The sequence below is a fragment of the Lynx rufus genome, unplaced genomic scaffold (assembly GCF_022079265.1).
Source record: "Lynx rufus isolate CCGP_SWC_20201006 ecotype Redwood Valley unplaced genomic scaffold, mLynRuf1.p SCAF_4, whole genome shotgun sequence".
Classification (NCBI taxonomy): Eukaryota; Metazoa; Chordata; class Mammalia; order Carnivora; family Felidae; genus Lynx; species Lynx rufus.
Window position 1 is genome coordinate 140,439,194 of NW_025814856.1, and position 18,593 is coordinate 140,457,786.

The 18,593-nt window shown below is 49.9% G+C and overlaps 1 protein-coding gene across 2 annotated transcripts; it reads right to left on the reverse strand.

The window, feature by feature from the left end:
- Positions 1–675: 675 nt before the first annotated feature.
- On the reverse strand, positions 676–5,626 carry FEZF1 (FEZ family zinc finger 1). 2 transcript variants are annotated; one of them, XM_047094670.1, is made up of 5 exons: positions 5,610–5,626; positions 2,199–3,072; positions 1,799–1,933; positions 1,463–1,595; positions 676–1,034 (listed from the first exon to the last, which is right to left on the reverse strand). In XM_047094670.1, the coding sequence occupies exons 1-5, from the start codon at positions 5,624–5,626 to the stop codon at positions 676–678; spliced, it is 1,518 nt and encodes a 505-aa protein (XP_046950626.1). The 2 variants fall into 2 exon arrangements, with proteins under 2 accessions (XP_046950626.1, XP_046950627.1); XM_047094671.1 differs by lacking the exon at positions 5,610–5,626 and having other exon boundaries at positions 2,199–2,420; positions 2,571–2,999.
- Between the last annotated feature and the right edge of the window lie 12,967 nt (positions 5,627–18,593).

Below are 18,593 nucleotides of genomic sequence, written 5' to 3' on the forward strand. Positions count from 1 at the left end.
AATAGTGATCTCTAGCTGAATAATATGAACGGAGCCCTTACATTTGTTGATTAAATAAGCATGTTCCAAGTATTTATTTCCAACAGTCAATGAATCAATTTTCACGTGCAAGAATCAAAACCAAAATCCAAATTCATCCATAATGAACCACCTTTTTCTAGTGTGTGTGTGTGTGTGTGTGTGTGTGCTCACGACTGTGAAATGTGCCTTTACAGGCACACACATCTATGCGTGTATATATAACATACACACAGTGTCTTGTTACCTCAGGGAAAGAGGAAATGATAAACAATCGGCAGGCATCTTGAGACCGCAGAATAACACAATGGAAATATATACAATAATAAAATTAAAATGGTGCAGCATTCCCGGGTAGGATAATACAGATCTCAATAAATACAGCAGAATTTTGTTTAAAAAAAAAATCAGAAAACAAAACCCCCAATTTTCTCATAATCGTTAGTGCGTATATAGGATATAATACACAGAACCATTTAGCAGGTGCATGCAAGAGGCTAAAGGCGGGGGAAATGCAGAGGCTTCTGGTAGGCGCTAACGTGGGGCCCAACACGCCCTGGGGTCTGCAGACGAGATTGGGTCTGCAGGACCAGCTCTATTCCCCCGCTGCCTCGGTAGTGGGGCCCGAATGCGGCTGGGAAGGGACTTTGGCCTTGATCACTGGTGGGCCGGGTGGAGCCCGGGCTGCAGGGGACCAGGGGGCGGCAGCGGCGGCGGCAGAGGCGGCAGGGTGGCAGGCGGCATCTGCTGTAGAGGGGGCGACGGGTCCGTGCCGGGCTCCCCAGCGGACGTGCGGGCCAGCCCCAGGCTGCTGTCGTGTAGCTTGCGGACGTGCTTCTTGAGGTCAAAGTTCCTGCAGAAGCCTTTGCCACACGTGGGGCACGTGAACGGCTTCTTGTCGTTGTGAGTGTGCATGTGGAAGGTGAGGTTGTAAACCTGGTGGAAAGCCTTGTTGCAGATACTGCACTTGAACTGCTTCTCCCCGCTGTGGGTCAACTTGTGGTTTTTGTAATTCCCTGAAACAGACAGATGACAGGGACGTGGGTCTAAGTTGAGAGCTTGAAAAGAGAGGAGTGGACTATTGCAGAGCGAGAGGAAGAGCTGCCACAGCTCGGACAGCAGGTGCCGGGCTGCGCTGGGCACCTGCACTTCTCTCCCCACGTTTACTTGTAAATATCAGCAATGAGGCCATCCCCTCCACATTTTAAAACCTATTTATTAACCCAGTTATATAAAACGAGAACAAGCCGCTCGGAAATACCCCTCAGTGTATAAACCATGTCTTTCTCTATTACTGATCAGATGCAAGGGCAGGAGGTTGGAATGGCAACAGATGCACCAGTAACTAGGTGCACTTTAAAAATCATTTTTCCAAAATACCCGGAAAAGATTGGAACTTTCAGTAAGACTACTGGTGAAAGGCAACGCCTCCTGCGTTCTATACCTTTTTGATGAAATCCTTTGCCACAGAATTCACACACAAACGGTTTGTAGCCTGCGTGTATTCGGGTATGCGTGTTTAAAGTGGAACTTCTATTAAATGCTTTGCCACACTGGTTACATTTGTGAGGTTTTTCCTAAGGGGAAGGGAAGAAAAGCAGAGAAGTTAAGGTATTTTGTGGAGTCCTGCAAACTCAAAAACACAGTAATGCTGTCCCCCGTGTTTTTAAGCAGAACAAAGGCAAAAACATGGCATTTCCTCCTGTCCAGCTAGCACATTTTAAACCTTATGCTAAACAGCCAGGGTTTAGCGGCTATTTTTCTACCAACCGTTCCTCACCTGGGTATGAATGATCTTGTGCCTGCACAGGGTGCTGGCTTGCCGGAAGCCCTTTCCACACACTTTGCAAACGAAGGGTCTGGCTCCTGTGTGCACTGGCATGTGACGGGTTAAGTTATAGTGTGCGTTAAAGACCTTAAAGTTAAACACATGGAAAACAGGTTAGCCCAACAAGTACTTTGAAATTAAGCGCGGCAGAGCAGGGGGGAGGGAGGAAATAACCTTATAGAAAATGTATACAAATAATTACAAAAATAAAATGAAATTTGAAAGGAAGGAAGGAGGGAAGGAAAGAAGGAGGAAAGGAGGAAGGAAGGAGGGAAGGAAGGAAGGAAGGAAGGAAGGAAGGAAGGAAGGAAGGAAGGAAGGAAGGGAGACCTCCCTCCTGCATAGTACTTGCCTTTCCACACACTTCGCAAGTGAAAACTTTGGGCTTGGTATTAGGAGAGCCTCGGCTGAAGTCAGAGGTTTTGAACGCGATTTTTTCCGACAGAAGCTGGGCGCTTTCTTTCATATAATGCTGCAGTTGAGCCTGGGACAAGTCTTTGAAAGCTACTCCCGAGGGGTACTTCTCCACCGCCGGGACCACCAGTTTATTTCTTTCAGCTAAATACGTTTTTGGCTGAGGGTGCAGAGGGGAACTGAGGAAGTAGGAGGCCACCGGGTGGATGTTAACGCCGGCTGCCGGGTGGCAGGGGCCGTCACCTCGATTCAGGTAGCACAGGGCTCCCATGGCGTGGAAGGAAGAATGGTTGACCACACGGGGCCTTACCAGCTTGTACTGCTGCAGCGGCAGCGCGTCCCGGGCCAGGTCGCCCTTGAGACTCAGCGCGCAGTTGAGCAGATCGCTGCAGCTGAACGCGGGCGCTGCGGGCGCCGCCGCGGGTGCCGCCGGAGCCTCCAGACTCGCCTTCCGCGGCTCCGAGCCCGTCATTCCAGCCTTGGAGCTCGTATCGTACGCCACAGGCACGAAGGGGATCATGCAAGGGATCGACGAGTTAAGATGCAAAGAGTGCTTGGGGTCCCCCTTGGGCACGGCTCCCTGAAGGAAGTGGGGGACGGGCAGGGCCTTGGGCTCTGGGGTGCGCGCCATGATTCGTTCGATGGAGAAAGCCAAGGGTTTGGAGGTGCTCATCATGTTGCCCCGGGCCGGAGCAGTAGCTAACATTTTGGCAGTCGCGTTGTGGCAGCTACTGTCCATCTCTGAGTCGCCAGCGTCCGTCAGCCGGGGCCAGGCTGCGCCGTCGTTGCCTTGTTCCCTGCTTGTCACAGACCTGCGGAGAGGAGGACGGGCACCATCACCACCAGCAGCCTCCTCCTCCTCCTCCCCAGCATCACCAGCCGAACCTGCCTGCCCAGCCCAATGGACTCCTGCCAGCCCATCGCAGAGTTCTTGGCGCACCAATGACTCGAGGACAATCACTACTTATTTCTATCAATAGAAAGTGTTGTGTCAATAACGCAGCCAAGATCTCGCCAATCGTTAACTTCCAAGAGGAGAAGGTAAACTAGATAATTGCTCAATTCGCTTCCAACAGTCAACAGGAAAACTTTTTTTTTCTCCGCAGTCAGTGACTACTTTTCATTGGTGAGTGAAGTTCCCCCGCCCAAAAGAGGCGGGGGCGCTCTTCGCCGCGCGGCACGCCCTCCCTTCTGCGCGCAGTCTTTCGGGCGCACACCTCGCGGTCCTCCCCCGCCCCTTTGCTTTTTCCTCTGTCTTTTTAATTCTCAATCTGCTTAACCAGGCTTTAAAGGCCAAGCAAATCTGAGATCAATTTTCTCGTTTAGCTCTAAGTGACATCATCTAAAATCATTGTGCAAAGGCTAAATAAGGAAACGGAGTCTAATTCAGGGGCAAACGCCCGGCTATATTTATGAAACGCCAGGCTCCAGAAAGCCACGGCCAGGAAGCCGACCGCAGCGAAATCCGAGCTTTCTCTGCACGGTTCCGCCGGGCCGACACCGGGCCCAGGTCAAAGCCGCGCCGCCTCCTCCGCAGCCCTCTTTCTAGGGCTCCTCTGGGGCCCGGGGCTGAGGACTCCTGGCATCCCGGAGTCTCTGCGGCCCGAGCCGAATCTGGACCACTTGGAAGACGCCAGCAGGTAACTGGCCTCACAAAACGTCCCTGAGAATTAAAGGCCTTGGGAGGCTTGTTATGTATTTGTGGTTTTGTAAATGTGGTACCTTGACAGAAGTTTGGGAAAGCCGCACTCCATCCACAAAGTTGAGAAGGAGTTGCAAGGAATAGGCGGGTATCACACGACAAGAAACCTCGGCTACGGCCCGACCCCACCCCCGATATACACGAACACACACAGGCGCGCTTTTATACGTTTCCATTGAGAGCCCAGAAAAAATATTTATGTTAAGTACCTGCTCTCAGAGCTCTCTCGGAGCATTTTAGATACTGAAAGTTAAGCAGAGAAGGGAAACAACCTATGATTCCACCCCCAGCCCTCCATGTCCCTACTGCTGGAGTCCCCACCACTTGTCATAGCAGCGCAGGAGGCAGCCTGGGTGCGTGTGCTCACCGCGCGGCGGCGAGCACCGGGACCTGCGGGCACGCGAGCGCGCGGAGACCTAGTCCCTGTAACGCCCCAATATGCCGGCGCCCTCGGGTCTGGCGCCGCTGTCAAAACTCGGCGAGGAGCCGTAGAGCGTCAGGGGTGTTCCTGGAAGGCTCCGGTGGCTGCTCCTCCGTGCTGCGCGGGTTCCCGCCGCCTAGGCAGGCGCGGTCCGGAGCGCGCCGACCACTGCAGCGCTCACGCTCCTGGTTGCTCCCCTTTGCAAGCCTGCGATCCCGCAGAGCTTAGCCGTGGGACTAGCGGCTGCGCGGCGAGAGATCGGCGGCCGCGAGCCCGAGCCACGAAGTGGAGGAAGAGCGCAAACGTGCCAGTTCAGAACCCTGCGGCCCGCAAGCCCCTGGGAGTGGCCACCCGCTGCAGCCCAGGGTGCCATCTACCTGGTGAGTTACCCTCAGTGAGTGCGTGTAGAACGGGTGGTGACGGGTGGGTGTGGGTGACTTCTTGCAAGAGGCCTGGAAAGGGTCAGCAGTGGGAGCCTGGATGCAGACTGTAAAACCTGGGATTGTTGAGCCTCTGAGCAATGTCACCCCAAAATGAGAAGTTGGACCCCAAACGGAGGAAATTTGCCTCAAAATAATCCCTCCTCCCTACCACAATGCTCAGCACAGGCCACTCACTCTGGCTTTTCGTGAGGGTCTGCCCCACCCCGGCCGTGCGAGCCGAGAGGGGTGGACACTGCAGAGAGCCAGGGCTGGGGACGCGCGCCTTGTGTCCAGCGGCGGAGCAGAGCAGCGGGATGGGTGGTGGGGACACGCAATTGCTAAGGATGTGGGGGAGGAGACGTGAGTCCTATTGGAAGTTGGAGGCAGCCAAAGGGCTAAATGGGGGGAAAGTCTGGATGCGACCGGCCTTAACAACTAGGCCTGGGAAATGCCTCCTTTCGGGTCTCGGGGTGGCTTTGGGCTGGGAGGCTGCAGCCGTACACAGGTGCAGGGTGAGGCGAGCTTAGGGCTCTAGAGCCGAGTCCAGAGAGAGGCGCCTTCGCAGCGGACTTGGGCCCGGGCTCAGTCACCCAGGGTGCACCCAAGCTGGAAATTTCCTTTCCTTTTGCTGTTGGGGCCTCAGACCCTGTCTCCTCTTCTTCCCTGCTCAGACAAAGAGCTCGGGGACGGCTTTGCTAGGGGAAAGGCGGGGTGGGGGTGGGGGCGGTGGCGTCCCACGACAGATGGGTCGCCGTTAAGACTTTAATTGCTGCCTTTTGGGGCAGGTCAGGTTTCCTTTCCTACCTGCCACTTCCCAACATCGAAAAATCCCCCTCACGCTGCACCCCTCCAACATAGGGCCAGATTTGAAGGAAAAGGCAGAGAAGCACGAAACAGCCTGGCTCTGGAAAGCTTCGGAGCGCCCAGCTGACTGGTACACCTCATCCGCTTCCGGAGCGTTACCTGCCTTCTGGACTGAATGCCACCAGTTTGTTTTACGTTCGTCGCGTGTCCCTCCGCACTCCCCTCTCCCCCTCCCCCACTCCCTCCTCCTTAACGGCCAGAGTCCTGTTTTTGACCTCGGTACATTTCTCCTTCGGTGGACACCGAACTAACAAGGAGAATTATTGGCTAAGGGGTATACTTATTTGTATAGTTAATATTTCCACTGTTTGCTTTTCACTGGTCTTTTCGGGATTTGCCTTTTTGACAAGTGTTTGAAAGTAAGGTGTCATGCGAGTTAACACAAATATTGCAAAGTAGCAATTATGCCCTCCCTTTAAAACATCAGACCTGAGTTTGCTAATCCTAAAGACTGAAGAGGTGCTTTTATGAAATCAAGGTCTTGATATTCTAACATTGGTTAATGAGTATCTTCTATTCAAAACCTAACTTAAAGCTCTTACTTAAAAAAATATATCTCTATTCAGTTAGAACTGCCGTAAACAAAATGCAAAATGCATTTAGGAAGGGCTTCCATCGTCTTGTCAAATCTGTCCAGTACTTTGGGTTTTCTTCCCCACATTTGAAAGATAACAAAACAAAAAAGAAAAGAAAAGCAGAGCATATTTGGCAAATTCAGAAGCTTCTGAAACTGTTCATCACTTAAAAATTGTTTATTAAAAGAATGCAAGACAGCCTTGTTCGTTTCATTAATGGCAAATAGAAACAGTTATAGTTTCTTTGGACTTTCTTTGAGACTCTTCTAATCCCCTTTTTGGTCAGAGCCAGTGATTTAAGTGTCCCACTCCTTCCCAATCACAGAAAGCCAGTATTTAAATCCTTGTGGAAGGGGAGTATTAAGTGTGTGGTTTATCCCGCCTGAGATGTACTGAGGGAAGCAGAGCAATCCTTGATATGAAGAGACCTGATAAACTCTTAAGACCTCCTGAGAAAATACGAAAAATTTCTACTCTTCTAAAATAATTTCAAGTTCTCTCTCTTTTTTTTTTTTTTTGCCTCGGGAGCCCAATTTTTATTTCAGTGCTTCCTAAACTTTGTTCTTGATTGTTCAAGAACTTGCATAATTTTCACAGGTTTTTAAATTTACATTCCTATCACAAGCAAATGCAGTTTTTGGTCAAGACTATTGTAATCTGAAATAAAAGGCAATATAATGGAGCCATTGATTATAATCCACAATCTTTCCCCTCTTCTTCTTTAATAAGCCACAAAGTACTGTTGAGTTTTTAAAAAGGAACACATGGATTAGAAACTATTATAACTTATCCAACCTTCTGCCAAGTGCATGAATTCATCTCTGCTCATGTTTTTAGGATTTTCAGGCCTCTCCAACATCCATGGCCCCTGCCTCTTCATCAGAAGTAACAGCCTGCTTTCCCTTTGCTTCTTAGTAGATACTATGAGCTCAATGGAAGAGACTAGATTATTATTCCGACCACCCTGCCTCCCCAGGCACTAGGACCCATCCACAAGTCTTCCTGTTTAATAAATAGCAACCTACCTGCCTTCTGGAGGAGGAAAAACATTCCTAAATTCTTCTACAGTTTTACTCAGTCTTTATCTCTGACTTGTCTTTTGTTACTTCCTGTACTGTGTGATGGAGGTGGAGCGTTGGAGTAGGCCCCAAAGAGGGGGATCTGCAAGGTTCAAAGGAAGAGTCTTGTTGAGTACCTCAGATTAAGTTAATGAATACACAGTGGGAACTAACTTTCCAGCACATCAACAAACACAAGAGCTACGAGTTCCGATTTGAGGCTACTAGTGTGCTTTTAGTTTGGCAGCAAATAAAGAATTTTTGCTAATTTTGTAAAGCGTGTGAAGGGCAGTGTCCTCGATTGGTTGTGAAGGAGGGGTCAGTTAACTCACCGAGCTCTCCTTTCTTCTGGGGGAGGGGAGGACGGAGCGTGGTTTGTTGTTTAGACCTTTGTTGTTACTATTTATTTCTTTTTATTGGGGGTCCCGTTTCAACCTAGTGGAATCATTGTCCTCAAAACAGCATTTACATATTAAATCGGTTTGTAAAAGTAAAGGAAGAGCCTCAAAGGTGAGAGCTATTAATGAGCCGGCAAGCATTACAGACAAGGATCACCTGCCGCGGGTTTGTTTCTGCCCCTCCACTAATGCTCGGGTTTTTCTCACCCGTTCCCACAGGCCTGGGAGGTGTGTTCCCTACAGACTGCGACTCAGAGCTGGACTTGGGGGAAAAAGAAGTTCAGAAACAAGCAACCCAATGTTTCCAACTCATTCGAGAAGCTGCCTACAAGTCTAACTACAAAAGTCAGACAAGTTTTGCTTGCAATTTACAAGGTAGTTCTGGAAGCCTGGGAAGTGAACAATTAGAAGAGGACGCCCCAAACACGCTCTTTTGTTCTGCACTGATCGCTGGTTGTGCAACTGGCTGATTATAGCTTTTCAGCAGCAGTCCCCAGATAATTTTTACGAGTCATTTTTGTGGTCAAAATAAAACCTACATTCGACACCGCCCGATTCTTTCCTTGATACTACCCACGAGGTTTAGAGCAGTTGTGATGTTCTTTGCAAACTTTCTGATTTCCCATGAAATAAATGTCTATAATAGAAATTCAAATAATACAGAGCAGAGAAGGAGCTTAGAGAAATGGAGAAGCAACAGAAGTAAATGAAAATCCGAGAGCCTTTTATCAACGTAGTTACCTCCCGGACCCCGGCCGTCGGTGGCTCCCGGCCGGGAGCGCCCCGCGCCGACCCGCTGCCCTCGGCCGCCTGGGCGTCCATAACGGCGGCGACCTCGGCGCCCCCCGGCCCTGGCCTCGGACGGGAACTGCGTTCCTGCTGCGGGCGCCGGAGCTGAGGTGCCCGGCCTCACTCACGATTCGTTTGCCGGAGCAGAGCCATTTAAAAAGAAGCCCGAAGTGAAACCGAAAAGCTGACAACACTCCCTGGCTGGGATCTCCACTTATTGGTTCTTGCTCACGAGTCCCGAACGGTTAAAAATGACGTCGGCAAGGCCGGGGGCGACCGGGCTCTGTGACCCTGCCTTGGAGGGGCCGGCTAGGGAGGCTGGAGCGGCTTAGAGGGGACTGGGAGCCGGGGCGCTACTCCCACCGCCCGCCTCCAGCCAGACCTCCCGCCCGCCCCCCGCGCGCTGCGCGTCCGGCGGGGCTCCCGCGCCCCCCAGCCCCCCTGCCCGCGCCGCGCGGTCGTCGCTTGGGTCCCTCTGACCTCCGGCCTCGGGGCCTCCACCACACCTTCGCGCCCCGCGCTCCTTTGGGGCGCGATCTCGCTCCTCCCTCTCCCCGCCGCACCCCCGCGGATCCAGCGGCGGCTCCGTCCCTCCCCTCCCCACCCCCAAGGCTGGGAGATGCGGGCAGTCACCAAAGGGTTTCGGGCGGGGGTGCCGGATCGGGTTTAGAGACCAAGTAACAGATGGCGGAGAACTCCCGTTTGAAAAGTTTCTGAACAGAACAGTCGCTAATAGACTTGCTTTGACGACTCCGGGTGTAACTGAAGGGTCATTTAATCTAGATGTCAAGAGAAAGAAAACAGGCCTGACGCCGTGGCACGCCCAAGAGGGAACCGGAGCATCTTTTTATAAGTTTTGCCTGTCACTTTCAGTTTCCCGGAAAACACTTCCTTAAGCCACTTTTAAACGGGGTGGTGGGGGCACCTGTGAGCTCTCCTCCGAAAACCTTTCGTGTCCGTTGCGCTCTGTTTCAGTGCCCGCCCCAGCCGCGCGAATCCTGCCTTCGGAGCCGTTCGGCTTGGGCTGCCAATTGTTGGGTGTCTCCTGACGGTCTCGGGGAAAGCGAGGGAGTTTTCTAACTCGATTCTTCGGTGGAAGAGTTTCCTTCTGCCTTCCCCTTTGGGCCCCACCCTCCAACCTGAACTTTCATTCCGGTTCCTGAGCTCCCCCTGCCAAGCCCTTCTTCCTTGCTAAAGGAGGAGAGGGCATGACTGTGCACGGAGCACAATACCCCCACAGCCACCTCCAGCTACTTTCACAATCCCTGAAGGACGGAGGGGGGACGCTCAGCCACTGGCCTGGGCCCCCTCTCTTGGTGGAGGTGGACGTTCTTCTGCGACACCCGCCCCCACCACCTTAGGCCTCTCTCAGACCTGATCCTGTAGGCATTGCACATGTTTCAAAAGTTGAACTGTGAATCCCAGGCTTTAAGGAATCTCTCCAACTTTTACGATGTTAAGTAAAATTACTGCCGTCTTAGTTTGAATTAGTTTGGAAGTCTTTTTTTCTTTTTCTCTTCCCTCTGTGTCCTCTTTGAGTTGTTAACTCTTTGACTTTCGCTGACAGTGGGTCCGCCCTCATAGCTTCCAATTAGACTCACAGGGGACGAGGGTACTGGAAAGAGCGCGAAGCGCCCCGCGTCAGTGCTGACGCTGGCAACAGGGGAACAGCATCCCTCCCCCCCGGCGACCTCGTGGGGCCGGCCGGCTGCTGTCACGAACGTGTCTGCCGAGGCTCCTGGGGCCTGGGTGTCAGCCCTGAGCCCCTGCCGGCCCGCGGGGTCGACGGTGGGGAGAGAAGCTGGGTCTGGGTAAAAAAAAAAAAAAAACAACACAACACAAAACAAACAAACAAAACCACGGAAGGATAAGAAGGCTGTGCATCATTCAAAGACTGAATGGGGTCGGTTCCCGCTGCCTGTGGAGGGGGAAGAAACCCCTCCTCTACCTAACCCTGTGATTCACAGCTTCTCATAAATTTACATAATACAAAGGCGTAGATGTAAACCTAAAGGACAAAAATAATAATTCCACAGCACATATTCCATTTTCGCACCGTGGGCCTGGAAAAGTTCCCGGTGTTGGCACATGAGCTGATTTCCAAAGCTTTATACTCATGACGGAGAATAACTGAACTTTCACACCACTGTTGAAAGAAGAGGCGGAGAGGGAGAAAAAAGGGAAAGAAGGAGAAATTGGCTTTAATGACGCTGATTTAGAGTTCTTACGGAAAGCAAAACAATTTTAAAAATTAAGAGCATATGCTGCGTTCAAAAGGCAGCAGGCATGATAATAATTGGGGTTCCTTACTTTCCAAAGGATCTTTTCCCCTTTTATTTGGCAGATATCGATGTTTTATTTGAAGAGGAAAATCAGCCTTTAATATTAGCAGAACATTCCAATTTATTATTTCTCTAGATAAGTGAAGGCCCCAACATTTACTGACAGAATGCCTTCTCTGTCGAGAGGGCTCCAACCTGCCGATTCACATATAAGATGGAAAAGGGAAAGGCGGCAGCTACGAAGTACACGTGATTGCTGTCGTTGCCTTTCTAGGATTCGTGTTTTTTCTTTCTTTTCTGAATTTGAACTTGGATACCACTAGTAAATTCCAAATCCGGAGCCCTACTTGAAACATTTTCCTAATGATTCATCCTAATGATGTGGAATCAAATGCGGGACAGGGGCAAATCCAGCCGCAAGATCTGTGGGACCCCAGCGTCCTCTTATGTTAGCCACGATGGCCGCACTGGTGTTAGTGGCCTTTGGTCTCGCGCTCCGCCTCTGCCAATGCGCCTTGCGTCCAGCCACGAGTGGGCATCGGAACCCTTCCCTCATTGTTTAGACGTGGGGGTGGTGGTAACTGGAAATCACAAACGGGAAAGACCATTTTCCCCCTCCTCCTTCTCCTGCATCTTTCCGTTCTTCCAGCTTCTCTTACCTCTGCAAAACCCGTATGCAAAACTAGCCATTATAATTCCCTTTCCTTCGTGTTCCTTACTATCCTTCCATTTTTTTTCCATGTTTATTTACTTATTTTGAGAAAGAGGCAGAGCACGAGCAGGGGAGGGGCAGACAGAGAGGGAGAGAGAATCCCAATCAGGTTCTGCGCTGTCAGTACAGAGCCTGATGCTGGGCTTGAACCCACCAATATCTAGATCATGACCTGAGCCAAAGTCGGATACTTAAGGGACTGAGCCACTCAGGCACCCCTCCCCCCTTACTATCATTTTAAAGCTGGATTCTTCAATTGTCCATTGAAATGGACAACGACCTTTCCCCCTTTCTAAGACAGTTTTTCGTATGTACTTCTATCACCAATTTGTCCCACACATTCTGAGGGCCGGATTAAATGATGCCAGTTTCCTGCCTTGCTTTGGCCTCCTAAAGCAGAGTGCCTTCATCTGGGGAAGGCCACACAGCTAGTGGACCCCTTGTTAACCACAACAGATGGTGGCAGTTACCCTTTGCCTTGGATTGTTTTTCTGTGAAATGGGACTAAATCAAAGCCTATTTCATTCTTGGGAGGCTTGGAGACTGAAAAGAGATTTTAAAATAAAACTACTTTACATATGAAAAGCTATCTATCACCTTGTTAAAAAGTTAGGCTACAAACTTTTCCAAAATATTTTTCAGAAAATCTGTATTTAAAAAACACCCCTTCGGCTCAACGATTTGATTTCTGGTTAAATACATGGACATGTTAAAATGCACGTAAAGAATCACATTTGCTAAATTATTTTTCACAGCCTTGAGGATTTTCCTTATCCTTGGGGGCCTGCTCTCCCACATTCAGTCCTAAGGTCTCCAGGGGACACTTTCTTCTGTAGAATGATGAATTAACCTTTCACAAAAGCTTTTCAAAAATCCCAGTTTGATTAAAGCAGATTTCATCTGTTTAGAAGCACTTATGCATTTCTAAAATTAATCAACTTTTTGATAGACTATCCTAATTATATGAAAGAATACACCCAGCAATCACACAATATAACAACAACAACAAAAAAGCCTGGGCAGTTTGAACAAATGACAACAAATGAGATTCTTTAATACAGCAACTTTGAAGTGTGTTTTAAAAAATTATTACCCGGCTCTGGGGGGGGGGGAACTGTCAAAGCTCTCTCTTGCCACAATCAGCTGCTACCCCCATCTTTCCACGTTTCACTTTCCAGTTTTTGAAGTACAGTCCTGCTGGGTTCTGACCTTTTACTATATAACCCCTCTTTAATGAAACTTTTTCTACCTCCCTAGCAGTGTCTCCTTCCAAAGTTACAATTCGTTGTGCTTCCTTGGCATTTTAGAGAAATGCCCTAAAAAGTTTCAGCATTTAAATGTTTCTTTCCACCAATCACATCCACGAGAGGTGTTACTTGTTGGTTGGCTGTTAGCAAGGAAGCGGTGTTAAGAGGCAAGTCAGAATTGATTTGAAGCAGAAAAGATTTGACACACCACTTAATTTTTTCAAAGGTACAAATTGTGTGCAGGGGACCCAGAAACAAGTCTGTGTCTGAGCCCAGGAAAGGGTAACTCCTCTGCCTGATGATTCTTGAATTCAAAATAAACTCTTCACTTCCTCTCTGACTTGAGAACCACTGATCCTAGGGATGGCCAAAGATTTTATTGATTTTTTAAAAATATCTTTTAGTGTTTTATTTATTTTTGAGAGAGAGAGCACACCCAAGCAGGGGAGAGTGGGGGGGGGAGGGGTAGATACAGGATCCCAAGCTGGTTCTGTGCTGAGAGCAGCAAGTCCAATGTGGGGCTTTGACTCAAGAACCACAAGCTCATGAGTTGAGCCGGAGTCAGGTGCTCAACCAACTGAGCCACCTAGGCGCCTCGGGATGGAAAAAGATTTTAGACGAATATGTCTAGAATATGTTTATTTACTAAATTTTATATAAAAAAATTTTTTTTAAGTTTATTTATTCTGAGAGAGAGAGAGAAAATGAGAGTGAGCAGGGGAGGAGCAGGAAGAGAGGGAGAGAGAGAATCCCAAACAGGCTCGGTGCTCTCAGCTTGGACCCTGCTTCCGGGGCTGGATCCCACAAACCTTACATTCATGACCTGAGTTGAAATCAACCCTCCCCCCCTCCTCCCGCCCTTTAACAGACTGAGCCAGCCAGGTGGCCCTATTTGCTAAATTTTAACAATCACCCACAAATAAGCACATAAATACAGTCACTTTTGATGTAAAGTTATGAAGTCCTGGGAGTTAAAGGCATCTGTGGCATTCTGCTTCCTCTATCTGGAGCCCAATAGCTGCAGGCAGGCTACCTTACAGGAATGATGAAGGTGGGGAACATCCCTCCAGTTATAAAAGTAGCTCTAGTCCCAGCCCAAAGCAGGGGGAGTATCTTCCCCTTTGCTAAGTGATGAGTGTCTTCGTCTCCAAGGCCGCCGAGTGCCTGGCCCCAGCATCACCAGGGCACGTGTCTCCCTCGCCACGGACACGCTGGGATGAGCCCCTGGGGCTTGCCCTCGGCCCACGCTGGGCCTCCCAGTTATTGGCGTTTTCACCACAGCCTGCAAGGGCTGGCAGTTCCGCACTCTGGGCCAGGACTCGGTGCTGACTGTTGCCCTCAGTGTCAGCCGTTTTCGCTCGACTTCCGTGGGGCGCGCTGGGGCGGCTTGCGGCCTCCTCTGCTTCTCTCTCGGTTCCGCTTCGAATTTTCCAAGCGCTTACTGTGCGCGCATCTCTGGTCTGAGACGCAGGACGCCATTCTAGGCCTCCTTAAACTTTGGAAAACATTAATGAACACCAATTTGCCCCTTAAATTCTCTTGCACTTAGAACCTACTGGGCAGAGGCCGAGGTCTGAGATTCCTCACTTGTGGTCTAGCACCCCGGGATCACACCTGTCTAGTTTCTGAGCCTCTGACCAACTCCATCCCCCAAAGGCACGTCTGCAGCTGCCTCCCCTCCCTCCGGCCGCTCCGGGGGCTGCTCGAGGCGAAGCCGGCCCTTTCTGGAGACCCGACAAGGTTTGCCCCTCCCCGTCTTCTCCTCTCCTCCCACTAGGCTGGCCCTATATATAACCCCGGAACCCTCCAGTTCACTGACAGGCCGGGGGCGAGGCTGAAGATCCGCTGAGCTGGCTGTGATGCAGAAGGACCCTGAAACCACCGCGGGGACAATGGCTGGAGAATGGTGGTGCGCATTGGCAGAGGCAGGACTGCCACGATTTCTTTTGAATCCATTCCTCACAAAGAACTAGTTAGTATTGGCCACAACTTATTACCTGTCTCTAATTCTTACAACCACCTGCCTTATTAAGTCCTCATTTTACAGTGAGGTTCAGTGACTTGCCCAAGGACACAGAGCTCAGACGCGGGGAAGAGGCGTAGCTGTTAGGACTCAAAAGACTCAAACCCAGGCTTCTCTGGCCCCAAGGCCTTGCTTACTACGATCTCCAAGCGGTGTCCCGTGCACCTGTTTCTTGGTATTAAATCAGGGGTCTTCATTTGGGAACCACATCGAATTCTTCTTCTCTTCTCGGCACTACACTCTCACACTCCACTGCCTATTCCCTTAAAACAATCACATCTTGCACACGGACAAAGGGCGCGACTGACTGTCGGTCGTGACTTCTGGAACGCAGACTCAGCGCTTTGCGCTCAGTCTCTATCCGCTTCTACTCCTCTAAGTATCTTTCTTCAGTGTCACAGAGAAGAGCAGATTAAGGCATCTCTGCACCCCATCCTTCAGTCAACGCTGGGGGAAAGCCTCACCCTTGGAAGGGGAAGGGGGGGCAACTGCCAGCCGCGCGCTTCGGGCACTGCGGGGTCTCAGCTCCTCTTCGCCTCCGCCCGGCTGCCCAGGCCCCTGGGCTCGACTCCGTCTGCAGCAAAGTACTGGAGCCAACTCAGACGTCCGCTTTCCCCGAAGGTTCCTGCCCGTCCAGCGAGCAGAGTTTGAAGGGGGAAAGGAGACCCGCTCTCCACCGCGCTCGCCGCATAGCACTGGGGCAGGGGGGTGAGTTAGGAGGACCCCATGTAAGGGTAGGACGAACACGGTCTTCCCGAACTCCCACAGACCAGGCCTCCAATTCCGCGCAAAACTAACGGGGGTGGGATGGGTCGAGGGCAGTCGGTGGGGGCTGGGCCTTGCGGCGAAGGCAGCGGCGCAGAGCGCGCGGGGGCCGATCTGCTTGCTCTTTGGGCGAGTGTTTACCCCGCCACCAGCGGCGCGTGAACATCTCTCAGGAACATCGATCTATCACCTCCCTTTAGGGACCCGGACCGGGAAATTTCCATTTTCTGTTTGGGGAGTAAAAAATAAAAGCGACCAGGCTCATGCTCGAATCTCCACGCTCAGGTCTTTCTACCAGACGCCAGGCGGGAGGGGATGGGAAGGCAGGCTCTGAGCTCCGGCTCGCGGGGATCCTGCCGACCGCCAGCGCGCTCGTCCCGTACGCCGGGCGCTGACCCCGCGTCTCCGCGCGTTTGCAGGGAGCGGGCAGGGAGGGTTGGGGGCGCGCGCCTCTCGGACTGCAGGAGGTCGCAGCAGGGAGGGGCTCCATGAGCAGCGATGGTCGAGTGACCTCCTTCCCACCAAGTGCACCTTCCCGGAGCTCAGGGACCCGGAGTCTTCGCGGGCGAAGGAGGGCGGCGCTAGGCCAGGCCGGGCTATGACCGTGGGGGGCGGGGTGGGTGCCCCGAGACACTTTGCACGGGCGCTTACTGCAAAAGTAGCAGGAAGTCCTTTCTGCAGAGCGAGGGACAATGAACAAGAACTAAGGGGAATTCAGGTGGAAAAACCCGTGAATGCAAGAACGACCCACAGCTGGAGCTGAGAGGTTTACGTTAAGCTCTGTGTGGTTCTTTCCCTTTCCGGGAAAAGGCATTATTATTTTTTTCTCCATGCGTTCGGAGAAACTTTCCTTTTAGACGTGTTATTTAACAGATCCATTCCAGCTGGATATCGGACTGCATTAGTTATTTTCTCCTGCAACACTCACCAAACTGCCCCCAAAACGCACTCTTTGGCCCTTGCCCAAAACCATTTAGGAGGATAGGACTATTTGAGTTAAAAATGATTTTCACTTCAAAAATTTTGTTAAAACTTGTTCGTCTTTCAATTAAATTCCTTTAAATGAAATAATACTTTTTTAAAAAATAGTAACACTTGGCTTCCTTTAAAAGACAGATGCTTGGGTATTCACCCTAACAGTTACACACACCGATGAACAATTATTAAGTCGTCTCAAGCAATTTGCAGTTATGTTGGAGAGAATTTCTGGGCAAAAACCCAAAAGTGGTATTTCATTCTCTTTCAGTTACTTTATAGATTTCTCTTCTACGCCTCTTTGTGGCTAAAAGGTTAGTCCACATAGTCATCATAAACTTCTGAGCATCCCCACTACCTGCCTTTGGCTCTGCTGTTCTCCCCGTGGAAGCCACTGAAGGTTGGAGTGGGGAGTAGAGCTTTTAGAAATCTCCTGAGTACAGAAGGGAAGGCGCAGAGAACCCGCAAATCTAGAGAGAAGCTACAAGAGGCTGACCAGCCAAGAGAGCCAGCAGGCAGGTGAACTAGATCCGCAGGAAGATCCGCCTGGCCCCAAGGGCTTTCCCCTGCATTTCTGAATTGGATCAGCTAGATATTTCCTTTCATAGGGCTGGAGGGGGGCGAAGGGATCAGTCATCCATCATTCATACTTCAGGACAATATGGGCCAATTACTTAGAGATGAGCTGAATCAAAGACACAGACATTTAGAAGAAAACAAGGGTGGGTAATTTGCAAGTAGCCAGCCATTTGAGCTCTGCGGCAGCAACCGTGGAGAGGGTACCACCGAGGAGTTTAGGGTGGCACAACTGGACACCTAGGGGCCCAAAGAGAGGATGATACTGGATGTGAAGGTGAAGACAGGGAAAGAGAACATTTCAGGAAAAACTGACTTTCCACAACACCGAGTTGGTAGAGTTAGTTTCTAATCCAGGAAAGGGGAAGACATCTACTTTCATGTTTGTCCTGTATCGTAGGGTGTCTTACCCCCAGGACCCAGATTTGAGCCCAAACCAGTAGTATATAATAACTGAATTAAATGGATTTTTGTGGGCTAGTCCAGCTACTGAGACACCATTTATAACAACACAGGAGAATGAATTTGGAGGTCTAAGAAGTCGGTTTCACTTCCAAAATTCCAGAACTACAGTTTACATAAATTCAGGGATACCTCTGCTTATTCTGCATTAACTTACCTCATTTATTTTTTAATTTTTTTTTCAACGTTTATTTATTTTTGGGACAGAGAGAGACAGAGCATGAACGGGGGAGGGGCAGAGAGAGAGAGGGAGACACAGAGGGAAACAGGCTCCAGGCTCTGAGCCATCAGCCCAGAGCCTGACACGGGGCTCGAACTCCCGGACCCGCGAGATCGTGACCTGGCTGAAGTCGGACGCTTAACCGACTGCGCCACCCAGGCGCCCCAACTTACCTCATTTAAAGATTATTTATGAATGGATGTAGTAGCACAATATGAATTTTAGGAAAAAATACAAAATTAAAACTCACAGAGAAATTACAAAGTATAACACTATTATTTTTCAAAATTATGGCAAGAAAATATTTTGGAAGAAGATATAATAGTTAACTAACCTGTCAATTGCTAGTTAAATTACCAGCATTCCTATATTACTCTTCATTAGTTAACACTGCTAATGTTAATAACACATATGAGTATGTAGTCAACATTACCTTTGCTATGGAAATAGACTGTCGGAGTAACTTACTCTTTTAACAAATGTGTGTGCCTTCCAGGTGCAAAAGCACTGTTGATATCTTTTACTCATTTGATTGTAAACAAACAAAAACACAAAAACACAGACACAAATTGTTGGGGTTTTTATAATACTGCAAACATTTTTTTTTACTGCATTTAATTTACACAAGTCTAATAAATACAGGAGTGGTTTCGACCAAAGAGATTTTTATTGCCTGCAAGCTGTTACACTTAGAAGTAGGAGAATATGGTATGTTGAAGGCAGCACATTTACTACCTTACACTTTGGGATTTTTTTCTTACACTTGAAAGAAGGAATGTTCAGAATAAAACAAGACACAAGCTGATGGATAATCTAGTCTATATTTGGGTTTGGCAGTCCTT

What these genes read in the sequence shown, in the direction of transcription:
- FEZF1 (XM_047094670.1), bottom strand. An exon ending in CTTGCGAAGTGTGTGGAAAG is followed by an intron (nt 1,934 to 2,198) that starts GCAAGTACTATG and finishes TTTAACTTTAAG; the next exon opens with GTCTTTAACGCACACTATAA. An exon ending in CAAAGGATTTCATCAAAAAG is followed by an intron (nt 1,035 to 1,462) that starts GTATAGAACGCA and finishes TGTCTGTTTCAG; the next exon opens with GGAATTACAAAAACCACAAG.